Below are 22,234 nucleotides of genomic sequence, written 5' to 3' on the forward strand. Positions count from 1 at the left end.
AGGGAACCAAAACGAAGGAACAACATACTTGACCTCATCCTTCCCAATATACCAGCTGCAGATGCATCTGTCCGTGACAGTATATGTAAGAGTGACCTTTGCTCAATCCTTGTGGAGACAAAGTCCTGCCTTCACATTAAGAACAACCTCCATCGTGTTCTGTGGCACTACCACCGTGCTAAATGGTACAGACCTCACACAGATCGAGAAACTCAAGACTGGGCGTCCATGAAGTGCTGTGGGCCATCAACAGCAGCAGAACTGTACTCCAACACAATCTGTAACCTCATGGCCTGGCATATCCCCCACTCAACCCATACCATCAAGCCAGGGGATCAACCCTGGTTCAATGGAGAGTGCAGGAGGGTATGCCAGGAGCAGCACCAGGTGTACCTGAAGAACATGGAATGTAGAACATTACAGCACAGTACAGGCCCTTCAGTCCTCAATGTTGCACCGACCTGTGAAACCAATCTGAATCCCATCTAACCTACACTATTTCATTATCATCCATATGTTTATCCAGTGACCATATAAATGCCCTTAAAGTTGGCGAGTCTGCGACTGTTGCAGGCAGGGCATTCCATGCCCTTAACTCTCTCTGAGTAAAGAGCCTACCTCTGACTTCTGTCCTATATCTATCACCCCTCAATTTAAAGCTATGTCCCCTCGTGCTAGCCATCTCCACCTGAGGAAAAAGGCTCTCACTGTCCACTCTTTTTGATCCTTTGATCATCTTGTATGTCTCTATTAAATCACCACTTAACCTTCTTCTCTCTAACGAAAATAGCCTCAAGTCCCTCAGCCTTTCCTCGTAAGACCTTCCCTCCATACCAGGTAACATCCTGGTAAATCTCCTCTACATCCTTTCCAATGCTTGCATATCCTTCCGAAAATGTGGCAACCAGAACTGTACACAATACTCTAAGTGCGGCCGCACCAGAGTTTTGTACAGCTGCGACATGACCTCATGGCTCTGAAATTCAATCCCTCTACCAATAAAACCTAATACACTGGACACGGTCTTAACAGCCCTATCAATCTGGGTGGCAACTTTCAGAGATCTACGCACATGGACACCGAGATCTCTCTGCTCATCCACAATACCAAGAATCTTGCCATTAGCCCAGTACTCTGTATTCCTGTTACTCCTTCGAAAGTGAATCATCTCACACTTTTTCCTCATTAAATTCCACATGCCACCTCTCAGCGCAGCTCTGCAGCTTATCTATGTCCCTCTATAACCTGCAACACCCTTCTGCACTATCTACAACTCCACCGACTTTAGTGCCATCTGCAAATTTACTAAGCCATTCTTCTTCGCCCTCATCCAGGTCATTTACAAAAATGACAAACAGCAGTGGCCTCAAAACAGATCCTTGCGGTACACGACTAGTAACTGAGCTCCAGGATGAACATTTCCCATCAACCATCACTCTCTGTCTTCTCACAGCTAGCCAATTTCTGATCCAAACCGCTAAATCACCCTCAAACCCATGCCTCTGTAATTTCTGCAATAGCCTACAGCGGGGAACCTTATCAAATGTTTTACTGAAATCCACATACACCACATCAACCGCTTTACCCTCATCCACCTGTTTGGTCACCTTCGCGATGAACTCAGTAAGGTTTGTGAGGCACGACCTGCCCTTCACAAAACCGTGTTGACTATCCCTAATCAAATTATTCCTTTCTAGATGATTATAAATCCTATCTCTTATAATCCTTTCCAACACTTTACCCACAGCTGAAGTAAGGCTCACTGGTCGATAATTACCAGGGTTGTCTCTACTCCCCTTCTTGAACAAGGGGACAACATTTACTATCCTCCAGTCTTCTGGCACTATTTCTGTAGACAATGACGACATAAAGATCAAAGCCAAAGGCTCTGCAATCTCCTCCTGAGCTTCCCAGAGAATCCTAGGATAGATCCCATCTCACCCAGGGGACTTATCTATTTTCACACTTCCAGAATTGCTAACACCTCTTCCTTATGAACCTCAATCCCATCTAGTCTAACAGCCTGTATCTCAGTATTCTCCTCAACAACATTGTCTTTTTCCTGTGTGAATGCTGACGAAAAATATTCATTTAGCGCCTCTCTTAACTCTTCAGACTCCCCACACAACTTTCCACTACTGTCCTTGACTGGCCCTAATCTTACTCTAGTCATTCTTTTATTCACGACATACCCATAGAAAGCCTTAGGGTTTTCCTTGATCCTACCTGCCAAAGACTTCTCATGTCCCCTCCTGGCTCTTCTTAGCTCTCTCTTTAGGTCCTTCCTGGCTAACTTGTGACTCTCAAGGGCCCTAACTGAGCCTTCACGCCTCATCTTTCCATAAGCCTCCTTCTTCCTCTTGACAAGAGATTCAACTTCTTTAGTAAACCACGGTTCCCTCGCTCAACCACTTCCTCCCTACCTGACAGGTACATACTTATCAAGCTGTACCTTGAAAAAGCTCCACATTTCAATAATGCCCAGCCCCTGCAGTTGCCTTCTCTGTCCTATGCATCCTAAATCTTGCCTAATTGCCTTTCCCCCAGCTATAACTCTTGCCCTGTGGTATATACCTATCCCTTTTCATTACTAAAGTAAACATAACTGCATTGTGGTCTCTATCACCAACGTGCTCACCTACCTCCAAATCTAACACCTGGCCGGGCTCATTACCGAGTACCAAATCTAATGTGGCTTCGCCTCTTGTTGGCCTATCTACAGACTGTGTCAGGAAGCCCTCCTGCACACATTTGACAAAAACTGACCCATCTAAAGTACTCGAACGATAGCTTTTCCAGTCAATATTTGGAAAGTTAAAGTTCCCCATAACGACTACCCTGCTACGTTCGCTCCTATCCAGAATCATCTTTGCAATCCTTTCCACTACATCTCTGAAACTTTTCGCAGGCCTATAGAAAACTCCCAACAGGGTGACCCCTCCCTTCCTGTTTCTAACCTCAGTAGACAGGTCCTCATCAAACATCCTTTCTGCCACCATAATACTGTCCTTGACTAACAATGCCACACCTCCCCCTCTTTTACTACCTTCCTTGATCTTCCTGAAACATCTAAACCCCAGAACCTGCAACGACCATTCCTGTCCCTGCTCTATCCATGTCTCCAAAATGGCCAAAACATCGAAGTCCCAGGTACCAACCCATGCTGCAAGTTCACCCACTTTATTCCGGATGCTCCTGGCATTGAAGTAGCCACATTTCAAACCACCTTCCTGCTTGCTGGCACACTCCTGCAACATTGGAACCTTATTCATGACCTCACTACTCTCAACCTCCTGTACACTGGAGCTACAGCTCAGGTTCCCATCCCCCTCCTGAATTAGTTTAAACCCTCCCGAAGAGCATTAGCAAATTTTGCACCCCCCCCCCACCCCCCAGGATATTGGTACCCCTCTGGTTCAGGTGTAGTCCATCCCATTTGTAGAGGTCCCACCTACCCCAGAATGAGCCCCAGTTATCCAGGTATCTGAATCCCTCCCTCCTGTACCATCCCTGTAGCCACGTGTTCAACTGCTCTCGCTCCCTATTCCTCACCTCGCTGGCATGTGGCATAAGTGAAACAACTGAAAGATGAGGTATCAATCTGGTGATTTCACCAAACAGGACTACTTGAATGGCAAAAGTGCCAAAGTATATAAGGCTACATTCTGGTATATGGGACTAGACCTGATAGGTGCTTGATGACAGCATGGACATGATGGGCTTAAGAGTTTCTTTCAATGCTGTGAAATTCTGACTCTATAGCCTAGTATGCAAGGAGGACTGGGTTGCTGTTAGCTTAGTTAGCAGGGCAGGTAGTTTATAACACAGGCTGACACCAGCAGCAAAGGATCAATTCACATACCAGCTGAGATTCCCATGAAGTACTGTTATTCTCATCCTCTCCCTGAGCTGTGGTGACCCTTAGAAATCATTAGGATCCCTACAGCGTGGAAACAGGCCCTTCAGCCCTGCAGGTCCGCACCAACCCTCAGGGCATCCCATCCAGATCCATCCCCCTGTAACCCACATGATCTGCACAGCCCTGAACACTATGGGCAATTTAGCGTGGCCAATCCACCTAACATGCACATCTTTGGGCTGTGGGAGGAAACTGGAGCACCCGGAGGAAACCCGCACTGACATGGGGAGAATGTGCAAACTCCACACAGATAGTCGCCTGAGGGTGGTATTGAGCCTGAGTCCCTGGCGCTGTGAGGCAGCCGTGCTAACCACTGTGCCACCGTGCTTTGAATCACCATCACAGTGGGACTATGACAAATTTACATTTACAACAAAAAAACCAGAAGCACACTTACCCCCTTGAGCTTAGCCAAGGCGTGAATGGTATTCTTCATTGTGTCAGTAGGAATAATATCAGAATTGTCTCCGTGCATGTAATCCTTTAAGGTGTTCAGTGTAAGCTGAATGTTTGCTTCAATCTCTTTGATGTAATGATGCTTTCCCTCTCTCCTGATTGCGAGGACCTTCACTACATCCTTCCCATATCCCGTCCGGACAAATTCCACATCTCCCTGCTTTACCAAGGAAAACATAATCTGAGCAAAACCATCAGGGAGAACATTCTGGAAGTGTGAAGCTCTGTTTATTAGCACCTGAGAACAGATAGAGAGAGAGAGGGAGGGAGGGAGAGAGAGGGAGGTGGGAGATGGAGAGAGAGAAGGGAAGGAGAGAGACACAGAGGGAGCAAGAGAGAGGGAGGGGGAAAGAGAGAGAGGGAGGGAGGGAGATAGAAGGTGGGAGAGAGAGACAGAGAGAGAGGGAAGGAGAGAGAAAGGGAGGGAGGGAGAGAGAGGTGGGGAGAGAGAGAGAGGGAGGGGGAGAGAGAGGGAAGATGTCTGAGTCCAACCTTTGATTATCTGAAGGAACTTTGTCGGGATTCTGACTTTCGTTCACTCTCAACAGATGCTCCTTCATCACCTGAGACCCTCCAGAATCATCCCCAGTGTTTTATCTAAAAATCGGGGAGGTATTGGTGCAATGGTATGGTGTCAAATCCCACTGTGACAGACGATCAAATTGGAATTCAATAAAAGCCTGGTGTTGAGAGTCGAAGGATATTGTTGGTTCGGGGGATTAAAAACCCATTTGGTTCAGTAAGATCCTTTAGGGAAGGAACCATTCTGTCCTTCCCCAATCTGGTGTACATATGACTCCAGGACCATAGCAACATGATTGACTTTTAAATATTCCCCCAGGCAATGAGGGATGGATAATAAATGCTGAGTGAGCCAGCGTTGCCGGTGCTCAGTGAGTGAATATTGACAATATTGTTCTTTTGTTGTGTCATTGTGCTATAAGAGTGTCAATAAGAATACTTCAGAAAGGAAAACACTGCAGTATAAGACTATGAAGTGTATACATACAAACCAAAGTTCACAGTTAGGACACCTGCTGTTGGCACTTCTACCTGCTAGAACCACACATGGACAGCTTGGTTAATGATGGAGAACTGTGGCAGCCTAGAATGTGATGCTCACACAGGTCAAAATCATGGAAAATTAACAAATAGGAGCAGGAGAAGACCATTCAGTCCACCAAACCTGTCCCACTGTTCAATATGATTATGGCTGATTATGGTGTAAATCTACTTTACAGCTCATTCCCCATATCTCTTGAATTCCTGAAAGACCAAAACATCTATCCGTCCAGGCTTAAGTGATGGACCATCAACAATCTTAAACAGTCTGGGAGGAGTGTCCCACAGTCAGCGTCACGGTGAAGCATTCTGGGAAAGGTGTCCCACAGTCAGCATCACAGTGGAGCATTCTGGGAAGAATATCAATAAAGTAACTCGAGGCAATGGGAAGCAGCTGCTAAGGTGAGGTAAATACTTATACCATGCTTATTGCTTATCCTTTGAAGGCTTTTCATTTGACTTTCAAGTTAGTCAGATCAACAGTACAAAGGTCCAGCAAGGAAGGAGCCTAGAATAATTGATTTGAAGGGCAAGTGAAGTGTTTAGTTTAAAGGGATAAGTCATGGAGGGACAGCTCAGGGCCATGGTTTTCTGCTCCAACTCTATATAAGAAGGAAGTCAGACACCATTGTAGTGCCTAGGGCTAGTATGTGTACAGGAAGGGTCTCCAGCTACAGGTTCAGGAAGTCTGGGTTTTGGAGCTGGAGCAGGGGCTTTGTAAATTCATTCCCAGGATGTGGGTGACCGCTGGCAATCCATAATTACCCAGAGGGCTTCTGAGAGTCAACCACATTGCTGTGAGTCTGGAGTCATTGAGACCAAACAGGGTAGGTCTGGCAGATCTCCTTCCCTAAAATTGTGTTGAACTCAAGTTCCACCATTGGCCATGTTTGATGTGGACCCGAATCCCCAGGAATCTTGCGTGGGTCTCTGAATTAACAGCCCAGGATAATACTGCTGGGCCGTCAACTCCCTATAACTGGGGGCACTGTGGAGTAATAATGTATAATGTGGATAAATGTGAGGTCATCCACTTTGGTAGGAGACACAGGAAGCCAGATTATATTCTGAATTGTGATGTATTGGGAAAGGGAAGGGTACAACAAAACCTGGGTGCACCAGTCAGTAAAAGAAAGCCTGTAGGTGGTACGCAAAGCAAATGGCATATTAGTCTTCACAGTGAGAGGATTCGAGGAGCAGGGATGTCTTGCTGCAGTTGTACAGGGCCTTGGTGAGTCAACATCTGCAGTGCTGCATGTAATTATCGTCTCCTTACCTGAGGAAGGATGTTCTGGCACTGAAGGGAGTGCTGTGAAGCTTTACCAGACTGATTCCTGGGATGGCATGACCAATGTATGAAGAGAGACTGGATTGGTTAGGTTTATATTCACTGGGATTTAGAAGATTGAAGAGGGTATCTCATTGAAACCTAAAAATTCTAACAGGACTAGCCAGCAGGAAGGATATTCCTGTTGACCCAGGAACCTAAAACCAGACAGGGAGGTGATGGCCTCGTGGTATTATAACTGGTTTGTTAATCCAGAGACCCAGATAATGTTCTGGGGACCTGGGTTTGAATCCTGCCATGGCAGATGTTGGAATTTGAATTCAATAAATATCTGGAATTAAGAATCTAATAATGACCATGAATCCATTGTCGATTGTTGGAAAAACCATCAGGTTCACTAATGTCATTCAGGGAAGGAAACTGCTATCCTTACCTGGTCTGGCCTACATGTGACTCCAGACCCACAGCAATGTGGTTGACTCTGAACTGCCCTCTGGGGTAATTAGAGATGGACAACGAATGCTGCCTGGTCAGTGATGCCTTCATCCCATGAATGAATAAAGGGCAAAAAAAGACCACAGCCTAAGAATAGAGGATGTGGAGGACTGAGCTGAGGAGACTGAATGAGCCTGTAGAATTCCCAGCCACAGAAAGTGGTTGAGGCCAAAACATTGAATGTTTTTAAGAAGGAGTTAGAAATAGTTCTTAGGGCTGAAGGGATTAAAGGGTATGGGGGAGAAAGCAGGAGTTGTACAATCAGCCATGATTATATTGAGTAGCCTGATCTTCTGTTTCTCTGGTGAAATTTAAATTTATTTAATTAGTAACTCTGTAATTAATAGCTATTATCAGTAATGATGACCGTGGAGCGATATCATCTGTCAAGGTTCTTCCCCGCTGTTATTATACTCCTGAATGGACTTCTCAAATGTTAAATTTAATGTTGATCCTGCTCTTTGTGCACCTTGTCTGCAGCAGTAACATTGAATTCCTCGCTCTGTTCTATTACCCTAATGTGTTTTGTGTGGCATGACCTGCCTGTACTGCACGCAAAACAAAACTTTTCGCTGTAATTGGACACATGACAATTATAAATCAATTGTTGTAAAACCCTTCTGATTCACTAATGAAAGGAAATCTGCCATCCTTATCCACACTGGCCTACACATGACTCCTTACTGCTCGCTGGGCACTTAAGGATGGGCAGTAAATTCTGCTTTGTGATGCGCTTGTGCGTTGCGAAAATATAAAAAAAGCTGATTTAAAATCTTAAATAAAAACCGAAAGAACTGCTGATGCTATAAATCAGAAACACTGAGGAAAGGTCACTCTACCTGAAACATTATCTCTGATTTCTCTCCACAGATGCTGCCAGGCCTTCTGAACTTCTCGAGCAATTTCTGCTTTTGTTTCTTATTTGAAACTTTGTACGCTTCTATGCAATGACCTCCTGTTCTCCTACCTCTAGGAAATATTGACCAAAATTACTCAGTCTCTCATCATGTGTAGACAATGCATGCTCCAGAATGTGACTTTCTCTGCAATTTACAATTTACTCTTTAAAATCATGCTGGTATGCCACATTGTGAGGAAGCTTTGCATTTAGCCCACTCACCTAGCTCTCAAACTCTTCCTCACAAAATATTTATCCAATTCCTCACCTACCTTCCCTCAACTGTCTCCCTGAATGTTCTGCTCTGTATACTGGCTGACCCGTAAATGATTAATGTTATTAACAGACTCATTGGCCCTTGAGTCTATTCACTCCCGTTCACTTACAGCTTGTAACCACAGGTCAAAGGTATTCAGACACAAAATTCTGCTGATATAACTATAGGAACTATGGACCCTGCAGACTCTAAATCAAAGGCACGAAAGTGCTGAAGAAACACAGCAGGTCTGGCAGCATCTGTGGATAGAGAAAATAGCGATGTTTCAAATCTAGTGACCCTTCTTCAGAACTTGCACTGGACCTGAAACTGTAACTGTTTTCTGCCTCCCTTCTGTGAGATCTGCTGAGTTTCTCCAGCAATATCTGCTTCCTCTCCACAAAACTCCACCACCTCTCCCTGGCCTTCATGCCCCCAAGATGAAGTGTGAGGGCCAGAAATCTGTGGCAGAGTCAGACCTTTTAGGATTGACCTTTTTAGAGTCATGGCTATGTACCTTGAATTCTTGTTGTTCAACATTACATTGCATAACATTTAGCTAATGATCAACCAGTCACTGCTGAAAGTGATCCATTTCTCTATCCAGGATAACAAGGCATACAGCTGGATGAAGACAGCAGGCCAAGCAGCATCAGAGGAGCAGGAAGGCTAACATTTCGGGCCTAGACCCTTCTTCAGAACTCTAGGCCTGAAACATCAGCCTTCCTGCTCCTCTGATGCTGCTTGGCCTGCTGTGTTCATCCAGCTCTACGCATTGTTATCTCAGATTCTGCAGCATCTGCAGTTCCTACTATCTCTGAAACATTTCTCTGTCCATTTCACTTTCACCATGCTTCAGTTCCTTGTGAAAACGATTCACCCCTGAACTTGATCATCCCACCAGGAAGGAAACTGTGTTACCGAGGCAGTGATATTTCTGGTGTAATTTCTTGGCTCAATATCATTTGATGTATCCTAAGGTCAAATAAAATGCCACATGGTTGCCACTCTCTGAAGCCTTTTAACAGAAGCTATAAAGTCTACTTATTGTAGTCGGTAACTCCAGCTTTTAATGTCTGTATTGGTGCAGTTTTGGTTTCTGTATATAAGGAACAATATACTCAGGAACATGGCAACACAGCGAAGGCTCACATCCTTGGGTGAGAAGGTTGCATGAGAGGCTCAATAAATCGCGTCAATATTCTCTGCAGTTTTGATGAATGTGAGCTGACCTCATTGAAACAAACAAATTATTTTCATTTACATAGATGATTTGGATGTGAACATTGGAAGGTATGCTTAGTAAATTTGCAGATGACACCAAAATTGGAGGCGGAGTGAACAGCAAAGAAGGTTATCTCATAGTGCAGCAGGATCCTGATTAGAAGGGCCACTGGGCCGAAGAGTGGCAGGTGGAGTTTAATTTAGATAAATGCGAAGTGCTACATTTTGAAAAGGCAAATCAGGACAGGACTTACACTCTTAATGGTAAGGCCCTGGGGAGTGTTGCTGAACAAACACTGAGTGCAGGCTCATAGTTGCTTGACTGTGGAGTCACAGGTAGACAGGATAGTGAAGAAGGTGTTTGGAATGCTTGTCTTTATTGGTCAGTGCATTGAGTACAGGATTTGGGAGTCATGTTGCGACTGTACAGGACATTGGTTAGGCCACTATTGGAATACTGCTTTCAGTTCTGGTCTCCCTGCTACAGGAAGGATGTTGTGAAACTTGAAAGGGTTCAGAAAAGATTTACAGGGATGTTGCCAGGACTGGAGGGTTTGAGCTATAGGGAGAGGCTGAATGGGCAGGACCACTTTCCCTGGTGCATCGGAAGCTGAGGAATGACCTTGTGGAGGTTTATAAAATCATGAGGGGCATGGATTGGATGAGTATCCAAGGTCTTTTCCTTAGGTTTGGGGAGTCCAAAACTAGAAGGCATAGGTTTAAGGTGAGAGGGGAAAGATTTAAAAGGGACCTAAGGGTCAACTTTTACATGCAGAGGGTGGTGTGTGTATGCAATGAGCTGCCAGAAGAAACAGTAGAGGCTGGTACAATTACAACATTTAAAAGGCATTTGGTTGCATAATGAATAAAAAGCGTTTAGAGGGATATGGACCACATGCTGGTAAATGGGACTAGGTTTATTTAAGATATCTAGCTGGCGTGGATGAGTTGGACTGAGGGGTATGTTTCCATGCTGTACAGTTCTATGACTGTATGTCTCTAAGATTCTGACTCTGTAAAGCCTGTCCACCATCGACAAGGCACAAGTCACAATTGTGATGGAATAGTCCTCACTTGCCTGGATGGGTGCAGCCCCAACAACACTGAAGAAATTTGACGCTATCTAGGACAAAGAAGCCCGCTTGATTGGCATCACATCCACAAGCATTCACTAGCCCCACCACCCATGTTCAGTTGTAGCAGTACACGATGTCAAACATACACTGCAGAAATTCACCAAAGATCCTCAAACAGCACCCTCCAAACCCACGACCACTCCCATCTCAAAGGACAAGGGCAGCAGATACATGGGAACACCACCCCCTGCAAGTTCCCTCCAAGCCACTCACCATCCTGACTTGGAAATGTATCACTGTTCCTTCAGTGTCACTGGGTCAAAATCCTGGAGAACCCTCCCGTAATGGCATTCTAGTTTAGATGCAAGGGTATTCCCCACTGGTCTGTGAGAGATTTGGACCCCATTCCTTTGAGTAACTAGTCTAAGACAATAAAGGCTAATTCAATTAAATTCAACATGACCAGATTACTCTCGGCACCACCAGTCATGCACAGCACAACAGTCTCCTTCTTGCACATTGTTGAATTTTTCATTTCACAAGACCCAGGCTGGCTGGGCTGGCATTTTTTAGTCACTTCCGATGACCCTGGAGAAGGTGGTGGTGAGCTTCCTTCCAAAGATGCTGCAGTCTGGATAGTGAAGTAACACCTACAATGCTGTTGTTTGACACACACTGTTTGGTCATCTAGTGCCGTACAATTGGGACTGGAACCTTGATGCAGGAATATACTCAGTCAGCTTTGCGGATGAGCACTTGAAATGCCATAGCACATAAGGCTACTGGACAGCTGCTGGAAAATGGGACTAAAATAGAAGGGTGTTTGATGACTGAAGCAGACACAATGGGCCAAAGGCTCTCTTTGCGTGCCATTAAAAAACTCTATGACACTACCACTACACCATTAGAACCCTTAGCTTAGATTCTACCCTTCAATCCAGCAGTGCGGCTAAGGCACAGCCTTCATACATTATGTGTGTGTAGGGGGTGTCCATTTAGTTCAGTTGTCTGGAAGGCTGGTCTGCAATGCAGTGATGCCAACACCGTGGATTCAATTCCCAGGCTGACTGAGATCACCACAAGGAACTCTCCTTCTCACTGTCTCCCCTCACCACGGGCATGGTGATTCTCAAACCCAATGAGCCCCTAGCCCAGTCAGACTATGGTGGCCTTGCAGGTGTACACCGAGCAATCAATGCTGCAGACCAAGTCACACTGACAGATGCAGAGGTACAAAACAGACTAAGTGTTTTGGAAAAATGCAGTGTCAAATACTATTCAGCCAGCAAATAATCTTGACGACTTAATCAATTGTTTTAACCAATTGTATCATTAATTACTTTCAAAATTAAGATGACAATTACATGAATTTGACAAGAAAGTTTTGACCAACAAATAATGAGCATTTCTGTAACATACCTTTTGATAAGCAGGATAGTATGAGTTGGACATTTTCCTTATACAGGCGGTCTCCCTGTCCAATGGATATAATGATGTCTGATGGACTGTCAGCTTCTGTGTATGTGTTTTATAGTCACCTTGTCCTGTGGTTAATAATTAAAGTTGAGGCACAACCTAGTATTTATTCCATCATAAGACTTGGGAACCTATAAGGTTCTCTCATTGACGTTATCCAACGTGGAAACATAGAAAGTTATTAACTGGAAAAATAGACCTTTAATGGCACAGAACGAGCCCATTTGGCCAACTGGATTCGAGAAAAGTTATCCCACTTTATTCCAGCTGTCCATCCTTAACCCTGTGTGGGATACAGCAGCTTCAGGTATATTTTTTATTCGGACAGTGGGGCTTTCTACCCCTTCGGTTCTTTCAGGCAGTGAGTTCCACATTCCTACCAGCCTCTGGGAGATAAAACACCCTCAAACTTCTCTCCAAACCTCTACCAATGCCTGTGCTGCCTGGTGACTGACCCCTCTGATAAAGGAATCAAGAGGTCCTCTCATGCACTCTATCTTGATTCCTAGAATCATCAGATGGTTGCAGTGCAGAAGGAGGCCATTCAGCCCATTATCGTGGTGTTTGCTCTCTTTAAGAACAACTGAGCTGGCCCCACTCCCCTGCATTTTCCCTTTAGCTCTGCAATGTTGTTTTTCTCCAGATCATTATAAATTACATTTTAAACGTAACAATTGACTTCTCTATAATTGTCCAGCAGTGCATTCCAGGTCACTGCATTAAAAAGTTTGTCTTTAAAGACGTGTCTTTAATTCTTTGGTGGTAACCACTAATCGATGTCCTCTGCTTCTCAGTGATTTTAAGTAAGGGGAGAAACTAACTTTACATTCCCCCATCAATACCAATGCACCTGGCCCAGATGTGTCTTCCATGCCACTACTGGTAAGACTGAACACCGCACAGTTCTTGCGCAAATGGTGTCTCATCTCCACAGTGAGGACTCCTCTTGTGCTGTTGCAGCTCTATCACCGAGCTCAATGGGATAGTTCAGGACAGATCGAGCAGCTCAAGACTGGGTATATACGAGACCCTGGGCCATCAACAGCAGTGGCATTGTACTTTGCGACTTCATGGCCTGGCATAGGGGGAGGTGAGTATTATCGCTGGGCTTTTATTCCAGCGGCCCATATAATATTCTGGGGGCCTTCGTTCGAATCCCACCATGGCAGTTGGTAGAATTTGAAGTCAATATTAAAAACCTGGAATTTTAAGAATCTAATGATGACCATGAACCCATTGCCAATTGTTGGGGCTGGTGAACCCATCTGGGTCTGGGTTTTGGGTCTGGTTCTGATGAAGGGTCACCAGACCCGGAACGTTAACTCTGTGTTCTCCTCCGCAGATGCTGCTAGGCCTGCTGATTAACTCTTAACTGCCCTCTGAGCAATTAGGGAAGGGCAATAAATGGCTGAGCACGCTCTCATCCTGTAATTGAATGAATAAAAATAAATCCCACACTCAACCATCACCATCAAGTAAGGGAATTGATCCTGGTTCAATGGAGAGTACAGGAGCAGCACCAGGCATACCTGAAACCGAATACCAAGACAAAATAGTGATGCTAACAATTTAGGACGACTTGCATGCTAAACAGTGGAAGTATCTTGCAATAGTCAGGGTTAAATGATTCCACAACTAAAGGACCAAACCTGAGCTCTGCAATCCTTCTATATCTAGTTGTGGATGGTGGCGGAGGAGGAGGTTCCACAAATATCCCTATTCTCAATGACACATCAATGCAAAAGGTAAAGCTGGAGCATTTACAAGAATCAACCTGAATTATTGAATTGATGATGCATCTTGGACATAGAGTCATAGAGGCCTAAAGCATGGAAACACGCCCTTCAGCCCAACTGCTGCCATGTTTTCACAATTAAACTAGTCCCCTTTACCTCCATATCCCTCTGTACTGACCCCACCATATACCTGTCTAAATGTTCCTTAAAAGACAAAATTATACTTGCTTCCACCATTACCTCTGGCAGCCCAATGCAGGAAGAGTGAGTGATGAGGGAGGTCCCTTGGGTATCTGTGACAGCAGCATCAAGATCAGGAGAACAGCAACTCAAGACGGAACATCCATGAGATGGGAGGGCATGTTAGGAGCAGTTCCAGGCATACCTGAAAATGAGGTGAAGCCATCAAACAGGATTGCTTGCAAGTGTTAGAGCTAAGTGATCCCACAACCAATGGATCAGATCTAAGCTCTGCAGCCCTTCCACATCCAGTTGTGAACGGTGGTGGACAATTAAACATCTCTCTGGAGGAGGAGGCTCCACAAATATCCCCACCCTCAATGATGGAAGACCCCAGCACATCAGGGCAAAAGATAAGGCTGAAGCATTCGCAGCAATCTTCAGCCAGAAGTGCTGAGTGGATGATCCATCACGGCTTCCTCCAGGGGTCCCCAGCATTATAGATACCAGCCTTCAGCCAATTCGATTCACTCCACGTGATAACAAATGGGTGGAGACGTTGGATACTGCAAAGGCTATAGGCCCTGACAATATTCCAGCAATAGTACTGAAGACTTGTGCTCCAGAACTTGCCACTCCCCTAGCCAAGCTGTTCCAGAACAGCTACAACATTAGTACCTACCCAATAATGTGGAAGATTGCCCAAATATATCCTGTACACAAAAAGCAGGCAAATCCAAAATGGGCTGATCAGTCTCCTCTCGATCATCAGGAATGAGATGGAAGATGTCATTAACAGAGCTATCAAGCAGCACTTGCTCAGAAATAACCTGCTCAGTGACGCCCAGTTTGTGTTCTGCCAGGGCCACTCAGCTCCTGAGCTCATTACAACCTTGGCTCAAACATGGACAAAAGAGCTCAATTCCAGAGGGGAGGTGAGGGTGACAGCCCTTGATATCAAGGCTGCATTCAACTGCCTTTGGTGTCAAGGAGCCCTGGCAAAACTTCAATCAATGGGTATCAGGGGGCAAATGCACTACTGGTTGGAGTCATATGTGACACATAGGAAGATGGTTGCGGTTGTTGGACGCCAGTCATCTCAGCTCCAGAACATCTCTGCAGGAGTTCCTCAGGGTGGTGTCCTCGGCTCAACTATCTTCAGCTGCTTCATCAATGACCTTCCCTCCATTATAAGGTCAGAAGTGGATTGTTTGACAATGATTGCACAATGTTCAGCCCTATTTGCAACTCCTCAGATACTGAAGCAGTCCATGTTCACATGCAACAAGATCTGGACAATAGCCAGGTTTGGGCTGACAAGTAGCAAGTGACATTTGTGCCACGCAAATGCCAGGCTATGACCATCACCAATAAGGGACAATCTAACCACTTCCCTTTGACATTCAATGGTGTTACCATCACTGAATCCCCAACTGTCAACATCCTGGGGGTTACCATTGACCAGAAACTCAACTGGACTCACCACATAAACACAGTGGCTACAAGAGCTAACCCTAATCCTAACCCTATCGCAGCTGGGAATACCGCGGCAAGTAACTCACCTCCTGACTCCCCAAAGCCTGTCCACCATCTACAAGGCGCAATTCAGGAATATGATGGAATACTCCCCAGTTGCCTGGATGGGTGCAGCCCCAACAACACTCAAGAAGCTTGACATCATCCAGGATAAAGCAACCCCCACAAGATTGGCACCACATCTACAAGCACCCACCCCCTCCACCACCGACACTCAGTAGCAACAATATATTTTACCTACAAGATGCACTGCAGAGATTCACCAAAGATCCTCAGCACCTTCCAAACCCATGACCACTTCCATCCAGAAGGAGAAGGGCAGCTGACATATGGGAATACCACCACCCCCAAGTTCCCCTCCAAGCCACTCACCATCCTGACGTGGAAATGCATCACCGTTCCTTCACTGCCGCTGGGTCAACATCCTGGAATTCCCTCCCTAAGGGCGTCGTGGATCAACCTTCAGCGGGAGGACTGCAGTGGCTCAAGAAGGCAACTCACCACCACCTTCTCAAGGGGCAACTAGGGACGTGCAAGAAATGTTGGGGCAAGAAATACTGGGGCCTGCCAGTGATGCACATATCCTACAAATGAATTTTTAAAAAGGTAGTTGTTGTCTCCTAGGGAGGGAGCTAAGCAGAGGACTCTTCAAAGACTGAGATAACAAGGTGTAGAGCTGGATAAACACAGCAGGCCAAGCAGCATCTTGGGAACAGGAAGGCTGACATTTCAGGCCCAGTTCCTATTACCTCTGATACAATTTTAACACTTCAAAGACTGTCAATTTTCAACTTTATTCCTTCATTCTTCTCGTTGAGATTAAGGACTTTAATGTTAATTAATATATTGTTTCTTTATTTTTCTACTTATTCTATGAAGGTAATGCTTAACTGTACATACTGAGGGAGAATACATCAGAGGATTCGTGCAGCGAATGTCTAACCTGTCATCAGTGCTGGGACCTCATTGGAAGGGCCATTGAATATGAGAATAGGCAGGTTACGCTGCAACTTTATAAAAGTTTAATTAGGCCACACTTGGAATACTGCATACAGTCGTGGTCACCACACTACCAGAAGGATGTGGATGCTTTGGACAGGGTACGGAAAAGGTTTACCAGGGTGTTGCCTGGTGTGGGGGGTTTTAGCAATGAAGAAAGGTTGGATAGGCTGGGTTTGTTTTCACTGGAATGCAGGAGGTTGAGGGGGTGACTTGGTAGAAATTTATAATGCTGTGAATGGCATGGATAGAGTGGAAAGTATAAGGCCTTTTCCCAGGGTGGAGGGGTCAATTACTAGGGGACACAGGTTCAAGGTACCCGGTTGGATGTTTAAAGGAGATGTGCGAAATAGGTTTTTCACACAGAGGGTGGTGAGTGCCTGGAACGTGCTGCCAGAGGCGGAGTGATGGATAGCAGCATTCAAGAAGCACCTGGATGAATACATGGATAGGAAGGGAACATAGGGATACGGACCTGTAACTGATGGATGGAAGTGCAAAACTGCCAGTGCAGGCTTCAAGGGCCAAAGAGCCTGCTCCTGTGCTGTGTTGCTGTTTGTTTAACATTTTTAATTTTGTATCTTATTACTTTGTACTTAAGTTTTTTATGCTCGCTACCTGTACACCTAAGGTGGTACCATGTGAAGTGACATTATACCTGTACTTAAGTGACAATAAAATCTTAATCCACATCTTAATCTAAATAGCTGCAGATGTGTATTAAATGGAGAGAGTGAGATAGCGAGAGAAACATACAAAATGTAACACCTGAAGTGTCAAAGAAACTTCAAACAGACTTGACTGGAATCTCTTCTCATTACAAAGATAACATTGAGCTGATGACCATCGCGCAATTACAGACTCTGCCCCAAACAACAAATACACCTTGCATTTCCCTTTGAAAACTACATGGGTGCAGGTGTTAGAAACCCAGTTTCATCTTTATTGGAATGTGCCCATGAGACTGAACATTCTCATTTGTCCAGTGATAACAAAGAAACAAAGAAACCTACAGCACAGGAACAGGCCCTTTGGCCCTCCAAGCCTGCGCCGATCGAGATCCTCTGTCTAACCTGTCATCTATTTTCTAACGGTCTGTGTCCATTCGCTCCCTGCCCATCCATATACCTGTCCAAATATATCTTAAAACACACTAACGTGTCTGCGTCTACCACCTCCGCTGGCAACGCGTTCCAGGGACCCACCACCCTCTGTTTAAAGAACTTTCCACGCATATCTCCCTTAAACTTTCCTCCTCTCATTTCGAACTCATGACCCCTAGTAATTGAGTCCCCCACTCTGGGAAAAAGCTTTTTGCTATCCACCCTGTCTATACCCCTCATGATTCTGTAGACCTCAATCAGGTCCCCCCTCAATCTCCGTCTTTCTAATGAAAGTAATCCTAATCTGCTCAACCTCTCTTCATAGCTATCACCCTCCATACCAGGCAACATCCTGGTGAACCTCCTCTGCACCCTCTCCAAAGCATCCACATCCTTTTGGTAATGTGGCGACCAGAACTGTACACAGTACTCCAAATGTGGCCGAACCAAAGTCCTATACAACTGCAACATGACCTGCCAACTCTTGTACTCAATACCCTGCCCAATGAAGGAAAGCATGCCATATGCCTTCTTGACCACCCTATTGACCTGCGTTGTCACCATCAGGGAACAATGGACCTGAACACCCAGATCTCTCTGTTCATCAATTTTCCCTAGGACTTTTCCATCTACTGTATAGTTCGCCCTTGAATTTGATCTTCCAAAATGCATCACCTCACATTTGCCCGGATTGAACTCCATCTGCCATTTATCTGCCCAACTCTCCAGTCTATCTATATTCTGCTGTAATTTCTGACAGTCCCCTTCACTATCAGCTACTCCACCAATCTTAGTGTCATCAGCAAACTTGCTGATCAGACCACCTACACCTTCCTCCAGATCATTTACATATATCACAAACAACAGTGGTCCCAGCACAGATCTCTGTGGAACACCACTGGTTACAGGTCTCCAATTTGAGAAACTCCCTTCTACTACTACCCTCTGTCTCCTGTTGCCCAGCCGGTTTTTTAGCCATCTTGCTAGCACACCCTGGACCCCATGTGACTTCACTTTCTCCATCAGCCTGCCATGGGGAACCTTATCAAACGCCTTACTGAAGTCCATGTATATGACATCTACAACCTTTCCCTCATCAATCAACTTTGTCATGTCCGCAAAGAATTCTATTAAGTTGGTAAGACATGACCTTCCCTGTACAAAACCATGTTGCCTATCACTGATAGTAGGAACTGCAGAGAATGCGAATCTGAGATAACAAGGTGTAGACCTGGATGAACAGAGCAGGCCAAGCAGCAACTTAGGAGCAGGAAAGCTGACGTTTCGGGGTCTAGGCCTGTAACATCAGCCTTCCTGCTCCTCTGATGCTGCTTGGCCTGCTGTGTTCATCCAGCTCTACACCTTGTTACCTTGGATTCTCATTTGTCCAAATCAGTTCTGAAGAAAGGTCACTGAACTTGAAACGTTAACTCTGTTTCTGCCTCCACAAAGCTGCCAGACCTGCTGAGTATCTCTAGCAATTTCTAACAATGTTCAATAATCTGCTTTTCACAAATAATTCAGAGACTGACCTGTATACCTGCTTTACTCAAGTAATATCTTTTTGTCAGAAATCACACGACACCAAGTTATAGTCCAAAAGGCTTATTTGAAAAAGACTCCGAAAGCTCGTGTTATTAAATAAACCTGTTGGACTATAAGCTGGTATTGTAGATTCCTGACCTTGTCCACCTAGCCCACACATCCCAGGACACTATGGGGCAGTTTAGCACAGCCAATCCACACTAACCCGCACATCTCTGGACTGTGGGGACAAACTGGAACGCCTGGCAGAAACCCACCTGGGAGAATGTGCAAGCTCTGCACAGACATTGACCCGAGGGATGAATTGAACATGGCCCAGAGCCAAATAAATGAGCAAACCTGAAATGATGGATTCAAGAAGCCGGTAATTTGTGCTGAAAATGCAGATATCGCTCAATCTCTCACCAAAACCAGTGGGCCATCTGAAACATGATCTAAAATGTCCACAACTGAAACTTACCTGAGGTAAATAGTAAAACACATGCAAATCAGCAAGGATGCAAAGATCTAAATATTTGAGTGACGCTAAATTTGACTACATTGAAGCTGAGGACTAGCAATGGGACATCCCTTTAACATGAATTACCATCTCTTATCAAACCATGATTTAAGTTTAATGGGCTTAGAATGCCAGTTAGATAATAGTTCCAGTTGGAAGTTATCAACTCATTATTGTTATAAGCAGAAGTGTTCAATTAGTCTAATGAAGATGGCTGGGTCAAAATCCTGGAATTGCCTCTTTAAGGGCTTTGTGAGTCAAACTACAACACATTGCGGATGATACAAAGATTGGTGGAGTTACAGGTATTGAGGAGGATTGTCAGAGGATACAGCAGGATATAGAAATCAGTTAGAGCCATGGGCTGACAAATGACAGATGGAGTTTAATCCAGACAAATGTGGGATGATGCATTTTGGAAGGTCAAGTACAGGTGGAAGTTATACAGTGAATGGCAGAACCCTTAGGAGTATTAACATGTAGAGAAATCTGGATGTACAGTTCAGCAGATCGCTGAAGGTGGCAGCGCGGTAGATAAGGTAGTAAAAAAGGTTTATGGCATGCTTACCTTCATTGGAAGGGGCATTGAGTGTAATGATGTTATTCAATAGCTTTATAGAACTTTAGTTAGGCTACACTTGGAAAGTGTACAGTCCTGGTCACCACACTACCAGAAGGATGTGGATGCTTTGGAGAGGGTACAGAAAATATTTACCAGGATGTTGCCTGGTGTGGGAGATTGTAGCTATGAGGAAAGGTTGGATAGGCTGGATTTATTTTCACTGGAATGCAGGAGGTTGTTAGAAGTTTATAAGATTGTGACTCAAATGGATAGCGTGAAAAGTATAAGATTTCTTTCACAGGATGGAGGGATCAATTACTAGGGGACACAGGTTCAAGGTGCGAGGGTGGATGTTTAAAGGAGATGTGCGTGGCAAGTTTTTCACACAAAGGGTGGTGAGTGCCTGGAATGTGCTGCCAGAGGAGGAGGTGGAAGCACACACAGTAGCAGCATTCAAGAAGCACCTGAACGAATACATGCTTTTGTTTTTCCTTTATTCATTAATGGGATGAGGGTGTTGCTGGCTACACATCACTTTAAATCTCGTTTCTCTCTTTCTTATTGCTGTTTCAGTGGGACCAGCTTCTCCCCATCTACTGTGGCCAGGCCATCCATGATTTTGGAAATCTCTATCAAACCTGCTTTCCAAGGAGAGCACTCCCAACTTTTTCAAGCTATCCTCAGAATTGAATTTCTACATTTCAGGAACCATTCTAGTAAATTGCTTCTGTACTCTCTCCGATGAGTTTCAGCCTTTCCTATAATGTAGCACACAAAACTGTACACAATTCTCCAGCTGAAGTTTAACAAGTGTCTTGCGTCAATAAATGTGGAGCTAAAAAAGCATAGCTGGTCAGACAGCATCCAAGGAACAGGAAAGTCAATGTTTCGGGTCAAACCCCTTCGTCAGGACTGGGGAGGGAGGGAGGAAGGGAGAGGGGAGTCCAAAAATAAAGAGTGGGAGTGAGACGGGACTAGGGGGGTTGGGGGGAGGGTGGTAGGTGAGATAGGATTTATTGTGGTTGGTCAGTGGGAAGGGTGGAGCGGATAGGGAAGTCAGAAGATGGACAGGTTGAGGAAGGAGAGATTTTGAGGCTGGTGAACCCAATATTCAGGCCATTGAGCTGTAAGCTCCCAAGGTGAAACATGAGGTGTTGTTCCTCCAGTTTACATTTGGCTTCACTCTGACAGTGGAGGAGGCCAAGGATGGACATGTCTGTAACAATTGTCTTGTACTGCTTCAACATCACCTCCATGCCCTTGTACTCTATGTCCCTACAAATAAAGCCAAGGACACTATATGCTTTATTAACTGTTCCCTCCCCCTGTCTTGCCACCTCCAGTGAGCTGTGTACATGTACCCCCAGCTGCCTTTTAAAATTGCACCCCATTTAAAATTGTACCCCCTACTTTATGTTGTCTTTCAATGTTCTTCTGACCAAACTGCATTGCCTAACACTCTCTGCATTGAACCTCATCTTTCACCTCTCTGCCCACTCCACCAACTTGTCAATGTCCTGTTGGAGTTCCACATGGCCCTCCTCATAATCTACATTTCTTCCAAGTTTTGTAAATTTTGAAGTTATCTCTCACACACTAAGATCCAGATTATTAAAATACATCAGGAGAAGCAAGGGTCCCATTACCAAGCCCCAGGCATCTCTACCACAAAACTTCCTGCAGCCTGAAAAATGTTCATTGAATTGAATTGTATGGAATTGAATTGTATTGAGTTGAACTGAGTTATATTGAATTGTATTGAATGGAGTTGAATTGTATGGAATTGAATTGTATTGAGTTGAATTGAGTTATATTGAATTGAGTTGAATTGAATTGTGTTGAATTGAGTTGAACTGAGTTGAACTGAGTTATATTGAATTGTATGGAATTGAATTGTATTGAATTGTATTGAATTGAGTTGAAT

General features: G+C 44.8%; 3 protein-coding genes across 11 annotated transcripts in view; 2 read left to right on the top strand and 1 right to left on the bottom strand.

The window, feature by feature from the left end:
* The window catches only part of samd13 (sterile alpha motif domain containing 13), a 177,826-nt gene extending 172,133 nt beyond the window's left edge, over positions 1-5,693 (top strand). For all 6 annotated transcript variants that reach the window (XM_059648160.1, XM_059648162.1, XM_059648163.1 and 3 more), the window contains one exon: positions 5,617-5,693. The gene's annotated coding sequence lies outside the window, so the exon portion shown is untranslated. The remainder of the gene's footprint in view (positions 1-5,616) is intronic.
* uox (urate oxidase) overlaps positions 1-19,658 on the bottom strand; it is a 40,720-nt gene extending 21,062 nt beyond the window's left edge. Inside the window, exons 1-3 of one of the 4 annotated variants that reach the window (XM_048539459.2) lie at positions 19,589-19,658; positions 12,094-12,218; positions 4,317-4,532 (exon numbers count right to left, since the gene is read on the bottom strand). In XM_048539459.2, the coding sequence (XP_048395416.1) occupies positions 4,317-4,532; positions 12,094-12,126 (249 nt within the window). In that variant the 5' untranslated portion in view covers positions 12,127-12,218; positions 19,589-19,658. Of the gene's footprint in view, positions 1-4,316; positions 4,536-8,059; positions 8,206-12,093; positions 12,219-19,588 lie in introns of those variants that run through there. The other 3 variants (XM_059648166.1, XM_048539460.2, XM_048539458.2) reach the window with 3 other exon arrangements.
* The window catches only part of dnase2b (deoxyribonuclease II beta), a 64,303-nt gene continuing 55,089 nt past the window's right edge, over positions 13,021-22,234 (top strand). Inside the window, exons 1-2 of the mRNA XM_048538609.2 lie at positions 13,021-13,240; positions 13,828-13,895. Of these exons, the coding sequence (XP_048394566.2) occupies positions 13,021-13,240; positions 13,828-13,895 (288 nt within the window). The remainder of the gene's footprint in view (positions 13,241-13,827; positions 13,896-22,234) is intronic.

This window comes from Stegostoma tigrinum, chromosome 8 (assembly GCF_030684315.1).
Source record: "Stegostoma tigrinum isolate sSteTig4 chromosome 8, sSteTig4.hap1, whole genome shotgun sequence".
Lineage (NCBI taxonomy): Eukaryota > Metazoa > Chordata > Chondrichthyes > Orectolobiformes > Stegostomatidae > Stegostoma > Stegostoma tigrinum.